Source organism: Sinocyclocheilus grahami, unplaced genomic scaffold, assembly GCF_001515645.1.
Source record: "Sinocyclocheilus grahami isolate Dianchi unplaced genomic scaffold, SAMN03320097.WGS_v1.1 scaffold875.1, whole genome shotgun sequence".
Taxonomy (NCBI): Eukaryota; Metazoa; Chordata; class Actinopteri; order Cypriniformes; family Cyprinidae; genus Sinocyclocheilus; species Sinocyclocheilus grahami.
In genome coordinates this window covers 486,206-496,183 of record NW_015506054.1, presented here as the reverse complement: position 1 = coordinate 496,183, position 9,978 = coordinate 486,206, and the positions used below count along the sequence as shown (strand labels likewise).

Genomic DNA, 9,978 nt, shown 5'->3' with positions numbered 1-9,978 from the left:
TTGGTGTTTTTCTTCAGTGCATTAACCGTTGTGTGTGTGTGTGTGTGTGTGTGTGTGTGTGTGTGTGTGCGCAGGTTTGACGGCCAGTGCGATGGCTGCTCTGATTCTCATGACCACCTCCATCGCATCAGTGATGGGCTCCCTCTACCTGGGCTACATCCTCTACTTCGTCCTTAAGGACTTCTGCTTCATCTGCGTCACCACATACGCACTGAACTTCATCTTGTTTGTGCTCAACTACAAGCGACTGGTTTACTTGAACGAGGCCTGGAAGCAGCAGCTCCAAGCCAAGCAGGACTAGACACACAAAAACAACGATGACAAAAGTATAGAAGGATAACAAATCATCCAACACGTGGGGAAAATGTGACCTCTGAAAAATGTGTGACTTGCCACCAGGAGACCTTGCTTCCAAACAAATGTTCATTCTGTTGTGTGTGTGTGTGTGTGTGTGTGTGTGTGTGTGTGTTTAAAACGAAAAAAAAAAAATTATCTTTAGGGGCCACAGATCACAGGTTCATTGCATTGCAAGGAAGGATTGGAAAACAGAAACCCAAATCTTTGTCCGCTTTGATTTCTCGTTGGTTTTCTTTGTTCCCTGAGATGAGAGAGAGAGCGAGAGAGAGCGGTCGGAAAGCACTTACGAAACAAACAGGAGAGGGTGTCCTTTCCCTGAGGAATAAATAATGGAGAAAACAATGTGAGAAATTCTGTTTACTTGAATCCACTGGGAATGTCGTTGCTCTTTGGGAGCAGCTGATTCCAGCGGGACTGAATTTAAGGGTTATAAAGGGTAAACGCGAATGATCATGAGGCTAAGCAGAGATGATTCCACAAAAATGACGGATTGCTATCATTGAAACGACAAATAAAGTGTAATTGTTTGTTTACAGATTTTTATTTTATTTTTATTGTTGTTTTGGAAGAGGACCACTCATAAAACAAGGACGAATGTGAGCTGTATGTGTGTAGATCAGATTGGTTTGTGACTACTTTTTTTATTCGTTTGTTTTGCAGTTCTGTAAATAGCTACCCGCAAAGCAATATTCCAGACTAGTTTGTGTTTTACCGTTGAAACATTAAAAAGTCCCAATCTATGGCATGTACGTCACTTCCAGTGAGTGCTTTTAACAGGGATTGTGCGGGTTATTCTTTGTGCAAGTGTTCTAGCATTTTACTCATCTTAATGGGGTCTTGATCCAGGATAAATGTTGCATTTGTCGTGTTGGAATTACTGTAGTTGAGATGATTGAGACTTGAGAATAATTTTTTTCTCCGCAAGCGCTTGTTGTAACACCTGTTTTTAAAGGATTACTTCACAAAAAATGAAAATGTGTTGAAAACCTACTCACCCTCAGGCCATCCAAGATTAGGATGAGTTTGTTTCTTCATCAGATTTGGAGAAATGTGGCATTGCATCAGTGTCTCAGCAATGGATGCTCTGCAGTGAATGGGTGCCGTCAGAAGTCCATCCGTGAACATCTGGAGAAGACAAAAGCTGCGTGTTTGAAAGAAACAAATCCATCATTAATATGTTTTAACTTTTAACTGACGCTTCTGGCTAATATCCATAATAACGCTTCCTCCAGTGAAAAAGTCCATCTCCTGTTGTCTCTCACATCAAAATCCAGCCACATATTTGTTTAGAGCTGTTTTGGCTTGTAAACCGTGCTTGATCTGTGCAGATTTCTCTCCTGATGCAGACCAGAACACTTTTTCACTGGAGGAAGTGTTGTGGTGGATAATGCTGGATTTGTTTCAGCTTTTCTCTTCTCAAGTCATTAACTGATGGACTGGAGTGGTGTGGATTATTGTGATTGTTTTTATCAGCTGTTTGGACTCTCATTCTGACGGCACCCATTCACTGCAGAGCATCCATTGCTGAGACACTGATGCAATGCTACATTTCTCCATGAACAAACAAACTTAATGTTAATACACTCATCAGAAACTTAAATTTGTGGTAATTCCAACAATTTCAGATTGAAAAGACCTAATCAGTGTGTTCCTGGAGATGTCGGACATCAACTTTAGACTGCTTTTTTATTGTTGGTTTCATATGTACACTAAGGTTCCTTATAGAAGTAAGCAGAGAGATTTCACCCTCTCCCAGGTTTCCACTCTTTGTGCTCGAGTTTTTAGGTTTATATTGTCTAGTCCAGTGGATCTCAATTCCAGTCCTCGAGTACCACAGCTCTGCATATTTTGCATGTCTCTTATTTAACACACCTGATTCAGATAACCAGCTCATTAGAAGAGAGCTCCATGCATGAAGTGTTCCGATTGACATGATCCCTACACCGTGTTCACTGACGGCACCCATTCACCGCAGAGGATCCATTGCTGAGCAAGTGATGCAATGCAATTTAAATTCACGTCTCGCACACTTTAATGCCCTATGAATGGATACGCTCCCTTCGAACTGGAATCATGACAGAATATTCGGTGATGTCCACTTCACAGGGTATTTGCGGTCAAATAGAACAAACATCTGAAGTGATAAGAGATGCATACAAAATGTGCAGAGCGGTGGTACGCGAGGACTGCAATTGAGAACCACTGGGCCAGTCCATCACACTCAAAGCTACCGTTTCTTATCATTTTTGTGTTTAGTTGGTGATTTTCACGTGAATAGTATGAGACATCACATGAGCTGCATCTACTGTACGACTGTAAAGTAATTTACCATACTTCTGTTACCCAGAAACCCCTTGACCTTGACCTGAAACATCACCTTGACCTTTCCATGAAATTACAAGTACCCTCAATTCTTGATCCCCTTCACTTCTACCTCTCAGTATTTGTCTCTAGCTGTTTTGATGTCAACGGATGCAACAGAAGAGTCAAAACCTGCCAGTTTTAGTCCCTCTTTAAGTTTTATTTGGTGTCAAAGTGCGTCAGAGTTTTCCGTGTGCATTTGGATCCACAATATCACTGATGCACTTAAAAAAAAAAAAAAAAAAGGTTTTTGTTGGCATTGATGGTTCCTTAAAGAACCTTCAACATCAATGGAATCTTTCCGTTCCACTAAAGGTTCTTTATAATGAAAATGAAATATTAAAATGTTCTTCAGACTATGTAAAAATAATTGAAAGATTATTTGGGGAACCAAAAAACCACTCCCCTTTTGAAACCTTTATTTTTAAGAGTTTATTGTTTTATATCAGCACTTGCACTGTCGTATTAGACATTGAAAGTCATTATTTTGTCAGTTCACAATGAAAACTTGATCTGAATTTACCAACTATCCAACCCAGTATTGCACAAGTCAAACCCATCAACATTTACTGGTGATGTTGAGCTAATTTCAGTCTTCGAATTGGCCATCAGGTGTGCATTGTGTAGATGATGGGAGCTACTGGAACATGCAAATGTGCTGAATTGAATTGAATTGTGAACTTGAAATGACGTGAATGAAAATGAGGCTGTGAGTGATTGATCTTAAGACTGTTGGCCGATTGTTCAGTTGACAAAACATTGAAAATGCATTGTTTACTGGAAAACAGTAGATATGAATCTGTAAGTTTGCTCCTCACAGTCTTGTTTTCACTCACAACAATTTAAAAATGGTTTCTACCCAAACTAAACTCTATGGCTGGGTGGTGTTGAGTTATTCCTTGCCCGGTTGGTTTAATTTATTGACCTTTCTTTAGTTGATGATGCTTTTGTGAAGCAGTCTTTGTCTGTGTGGCTGAACTGGGATCTTCGTAACGTGTTTTCAGCCAAACTTGCGAACAAATCGAATGGTCGTTGGAGTTTCGCAGCTCAATTCTACAGCAGAGTTGATGTGATTTGTACATTAGTCGCGTGTTCTGTTGGTTTTATATATTTCACGCAGACTAATTATGATGCCAGAACATAATTTCTCCAATTAAAGTCAACATGAAAGAGTTTGCAACCCTTTTTACTTGAGAATGTGATGTTTCTCAGAGTGAAAATTGATTTTTATTGTGAATTGGATTGTGAAAAGGATCTGATTGTAAATATTATTTTTTTTTATTAACCAATAACCTGAGCAACATGATCTTAAGTCGTTTTATGTGCGTTTCAAGTTATTGTGCGTTGGCGAAAGATTATGAACATTGTAATAATGTGAATTAAGAGTAGCAAAAAAATGATTTTAGTACTCAGTATCTTTGTCTTGTTTTCCAGTGCAAATATCTAAACATTCATAAATCAAGATACATTTACTTGAGAAGCAACATAAGATATTACGTTTTTTCTGAGTAAAAAAAAAAAAGTATCAAAATGAAGAGTTTTTGCTGCATACAAGAAAAAAAACTTGCCAAAGGGGTCTGAATTTTTTTATTTATTTTTATTTAGTTTATTTTCTGATCCCATTGGCAGATATTTTTCTTGTTTTAAGTAAAAACTCATTTAATTTAGGTACTTTGTACATTTTGCTAAATATATCTTAATTTAAGAATGTTTTGTACTGGAAAATGACTAAATTAAGACAAAATACTAAGAAAATCATTTTTGCAGTGCATTAAGAAAGTAAATAGACTGTTTTGATGTTATGTTGACTTTAAACAAGATGACATCTAAGGCTTTTGGGGAAAAAAACCCCAATGTTTTATTGCATATTCAATTTATATCCAATTCAAATGACAAGGAATGACATAGACCCCCAAAAATGTCGTAAAAGGGTTGCCTTCACAACGTTAAATTCATTAAAAGTGCCTTCTGTATGTCCACTGGGCCTTGACGTTTGGAGTTAAGTCTGCTTGCCTCTATAGGGGTTAGTTAAGACAGAGATTGGTGACCACTGGAATATTTGCGGTGTTATTGTCTCATAACTCACCTTTTAAAAAGCAAAAACTATAAACCCAAATCATTTGGTTGTTCCTTGTATCTCATGTCGTATTATTTCTGATTATTTTAGACTCGTATTTTCTTCAATCGCACAATGTGAGTTTCAGATAGTAAGTTCGTTCTTTTTATTTCCTGATGTAATTGTTGGGGCGTCTTGATGACGACGCGCCGCTGTAGATGTACAGACTGTTAATGTTATAGATATGATGAACAGACATGAGAAACAGACGGATTGGAGATTTCATGTTTGGTGTCGGTTTTTATTTCCAATCGTACCTTTTTGGGGTATTTTGTTTGTGGAGAATACGCTGTGTTTCGGTTTGCTTCTGTATTTGCCAAATAGGAGTAAAAAATGCTGTATTTTCTTACATGGGTGCCGTGTTTCGGAGGAATTCTGTGTCTGGGAATCAGCTGGAGGAGACACTACAGTGAACATGAACGCGTGTCATTGTTGTGTGGATTTGATCTGCCATTAAAACATTCCCCCTGACCTCTCTGAGCCCTTTTGTCCTTTGACCTCTGACCTCATGAGAGAAACCATGGGCTGAATTGTTGAGAATTGACATAGACTGTGTTTGGAATAGCATACTACGGTATTACTCTTCCCACAGCACTATTTATGAAGTATGTAGGATGTGTACACGTGAATTATTTTGAATGCATGGCAAACGTGCGGTGTGCAACTAGAGCTCACTGCATGAGATACTTTATCCCACAATGCAATGCATTCAACAATTTCTTTGACATTTAAGCCTTTAAGACCAAAACATTTTTTTATAATACAACTTCCAAAAAAATCTTGCTTCCAAAAAAAAAATTTGAAAAAAAAAAAAGTTCTCAGTATTTTCGTCTTGGTTTCTAGTGCAAATGTCTAAATTCTTAAAATAATATATACAATTATCTAAGAAGCCTTTTTTTCTGAGAAATTGGCAACAAGTAGTTCTATTCTTTATGGATTTAAAAAAAAATGTTTGCTTTAAATTATTCAGAAATGGGTCTCATCATAGATGTATAACTTATAATAATCAAGGAAGTCTATGAACCGAGATTTGCTCAGATTCTTCATATTCTACAAAGACTCTTATGGAAGTTTACGGTCTTCATTGGCTTTACATGGTTATGACAGTAAATATTGCATCCTAAGTGATTCACTGGTCAACATGTTCAATGTTTAAGTCTTGTGATTATGCTTTTGAACCAGTATTTTTACATTTATCATGCCTCGTCTCAGACTTCATCTGTCTGTTAATTAAACGTTCTTTCTAAAACTAGCATGCAGTAACAGTGTTTCCATGGTAACATTTCACAGCAATGATGCATGCTGTATTAACAGTTGGAGAGTTTCTGGAAATACTGGGGAAAAAAAAAAAAAAAGATTATTTCAGACCACTTTTTCACTGGAGCAAGTGTTATTATGGACTCGTATTTTAGTTAAAAACATCTTAATGCTGGATTTGTTTCAGCTTTTGTCTTCTCCAGATGTTAACTGATGGACTGGAGTGCTGTGGATTATTGTGATGTTTTTATCAGCTGTTTGGACTCATTCTGACGGCACCCATTCACTGCAGGAGCATCCATTGCGGAGACACTGACGCAGTGCTACATTTCTCATCATACAAACTCATCTACACCTCGGATGACCTGGAGGTGAGTAAATTGTCAGCACATTTTCATTTTTGGTTGAACTGTCCCTTTAACATCCAGTGTGTGTGTGTTTCAGACAAAAGATCTGATGACAATAACATGAACATTAATTAATCTCAGGGATGATCTTGTGGAATGTCATTTATTTAGATTACATCGCTGGGGAATGTCCACAAACGAAGGATTCATTCAATTGCTTATGAAGTAATTACAGTAAAGTACACTCTGTCTCATACAAAAATCATCAGCTGACACCACAAAATGAGAAATATTTTGGTCATGAAAGACGAGCCAATTACTACAAGTTGATTAAAATTCATTATAAAAAAAAAATAAAAAAAAGTTTACTAAACTACTGCCAGTGGGGGAAAAAAACATCCTGGTCACATTTCACCTTAAAAAAACAAACAAACCTGAAATGATATTTATTTTGATATTTTTTCAAATTTCTTTTTTGTGCAATTCTCATTCTCAATGATGATCCTTATTAGATATTTTTATTACTCTAATGCAACTATTTTTAAACTTTAAATCTGCATTAAGGCAATACAACAAATACTGTAATATATAATTACTTTACAATTTGAATAATATAATAGTCTCTCCCCCCCCCCCCCAATTCTCATTGAAATAAATCTAGATTTGTATAATAATTTTTATTTTTTTTGCAATTCTCATTCTTGATGATCCTTATTAGATTCTCATTAGATGTTATTACCGTAATACATTTAAAAAATATATATATATCTGCATCAAGGCAAACAACAATTACAATCATATATAAATGAATAAGATGTATTTTTTTGCATTACAGTAATGAATTTGGGGAGAAACGTGTTTTAATTATAATGTAAATAATGCAAAAAATATTGCTGGCCCTAAAATAGGCTTAATGGTCTTTAAACAAAATGTAATTTCTTTTTATGGAGGTGAAATGTGACCTGGACATGATCATGACAGGTTTCATTATATTAACTCATTATCAAAAATATATATAATTGCAAACGTTCACAATATGAATCCCAGAGGCCGAAAAAAAGGCACATTTAGGAAAAAGTATGCCTGTTCCAGTTTAATAGTGTTGCTGCGATTCAGGACTTAAAAAAAAACAATACAAAAAAATTGAGTGTCTTTACAAAGAACAAACAGCATAAGGATTCATCACACAATCACACCTTTAAGAACAGATCTTGTGTTTTCCCCACAGGTGTGATTGTCAGTGAGGCACATATAAGGCACTTGATAAACAGTCCATTTTCACCTGGTTTTCCTGCACCGGAAGCAGCTAATCCGGCTCACTGGCAGGGATACCTGGCCCAGGTGGGCAGCACACCCGTCTCATTGGCGATCCTCCAGTATCGCTCTCGCAGCAGAAGCGCTCCGGCTTTGGGCTGACGCTGCCGAGTGAAGATTCCCTTCTTATTCCCAACCACTCGAGTGATGGCTAGAGACGGAGAGAGATTAATGCATGCTTTTCTTAAAGAAACCGTTCACACAAATGTACATGTGCTGAAAATGTCCTCACCCTCAGGCCATCCCAGACGTAGATGAGTTTGTTTCTTCATCAGATTTGGAGAAATGTTGCATTGCATCACTAGCTCAGCAATGGATATATCAGCTGTTTGGACTCTCATTCTGACGGCACCCATTCACTGCAGAGCATCCATTGCTGAGCAAGTGATGCAATGCTACATTTCTCCAAATCTGATGAAGAAACAAACTCCTCTACTCCTTTAAACTTTGAGTTTCATTTATTAATCAGAGCAGAAAATGTGCAAATAAAGCATGCAGATTCCATACAGGTAACTAAAGATCCGTCGGACACGTTTTCATTCTCTTATCTAAAGCGTGCATGAGTGAACAGTGTGCTAGTTAATGTGTGCTATGTGTTCCAGAAAAACCTGTTCAGAGCAAAGGAAAAGGCTGCGGTCGTCTCCTACTTTGAGCCGTCATGAAGTCGGCGAAGTTCCAGATCAGCTCTCCAATCACAAACTCCTTCCTCTTCTGGTCGAACACGTTGTGGTAGTTCTGCAGGACCGTCGTCTGATACTCCTCTGTGAACATCATGGGTGGATCCTGCAGGACGACAAACGTGAGGTTCAGTGCTTCCCACAGCTGTTAATGCTGGGTAAAAAAAAAAATATATATATAAACACACACACACGGATTTATCAATGGCATTTTAGGCTTGCTTTCTCGTCCGGGGGGGGGCCCCCAAACACAATGAAGAGATATCATATTTTTGTTATAGCTTACTATGGGATATCTACAACAGTAAAAGAACCAAAAACCCCAGAAGACATTGAGCAAATAAATATATAACAAACAATAGGGTAAAAATGACCAACTATTTCCATGTCTTCCACCTTTTTTTTATGTACGGAAATCACACTTTCTTTCTCCCAGTCTCTCTCACAGACACACACACAGTGCAGACAGACACTCACACACACGGAGGGACAGAAACTTGTTGTCAGAGCTGCGGCTGCACCGCAAATTTAATCAATAAAAAAGCTACATGACATTTCTCAGTAGCGAGGTTCTTGAAGCAGTTCAACTTAAACATTCGCTATTAGTAGACGCTGCTGCTGAGAGACGCATAGACGCAGGTATTCACACGCACTTAATCTCGCTCTCTCTAATAACTGCATTAGACTGCATTAATAACTGCGTAAGCCTGCATATCAATGGCTCAAGCCTCTCTTATCAGCTCTAAAATGACGTTTTGGAATTTGCAACGGAAGGTTTGGGATGAGGTGCTTAAATTAGTTATATAATATCTAAATATACATAAATTATAGTATATTATTACAATAAGATCTGATATGCATGATTCCTTTAGTGAATTTATAAATATATAAATGTTGATGAAGGTGTGGACTCACGCTGTGTAGGCCGGCCACGGCGTCCGCTCCGTACTCGCTCTGGATGATGGGTTTCTGGTATTTGTCGTACCAGTCATCAAACTGAGTGTTGAGCTGAAGACTGATGAGCTCTGTGTGACCCGGGTCATGATACCACGACAAATAGCTGTTCACACAGATAACGTCCACATACTGCGCCTGACGAGCAGAACACAGACAATCCTATTCATCAAAACTAAATCAATCTTTCAATATGCACAAAGATTAGCCAGTTGAACATATTTCCATTTAGAAGTCTTAAAGGTACAGTAGCAAAAGCCTGCGTAACTGTAAGGGTGGAAAATTATCCTGAAAATCTCAAGTGTTTGTGATTCATCTCCAAATATACACTGAAAAAACAAATGTAGAAACCATTTTCACTGACAAATTGCTAGTAAATTTCACAAATAAATCTAAAGAAATTGCAAGTAACACTGAATTAAACATGACATTTTTAAAGCGGTCATATGATGCGATTTCAATTCTTCCTTTCTCTTTGGAGTGTTACAAGCTCTTGGTGCATAAAGAAGATCTGTAAAGTTGCAAAGACTAAAGTCTCAAATCCAAAGAGATATTCTTTATAAAAGTTAAGAGTCAGCCACACCTACCTAAAACG

At 37.6% G+C, this 9,978-nt stretch overlaps 1 protein-coding gene and 1 pseudogene across 1 annotated transcript in view; one reads left to right on the top strand and one right to left on the bottom strand.

The window, feature by feature from the left end:
* LOC107563434 (vitamin K epoxide reductase complex subunit 1-like protein 1 pseudogene) overlaps positions 1-459 on the top strand; it is a 1,770-nt pseudogene extending 1,311 nt beyond the window's left edge.
* A 6,828-nt stretch (positions 460-7,287) lies between these two features.
* Positions 7,288-9,978, bottom strand: part of LOC107563433 (beta-glucuronidase) — a 20,568-nt gene continuing 17,877 nt past the window's right edge. The window contains exons 11-12 of the mRNA XM_016248311.1: positions 8,400-8,535; positions 7,288-7,903 (exon numbers count right to left, since the gene is read on the bottom strand). Of these exons, the coding sequence (XP_016103797.1) occupies positions 7,755-7,903; positions 8,400-8,535 (285 nt within the window). The 3' untranslated portion in view covers positions 7,288-7,754. The remainder of the gene's footprint in view (positions 7,904-8,399; positions 8,536-9,978) is intronic.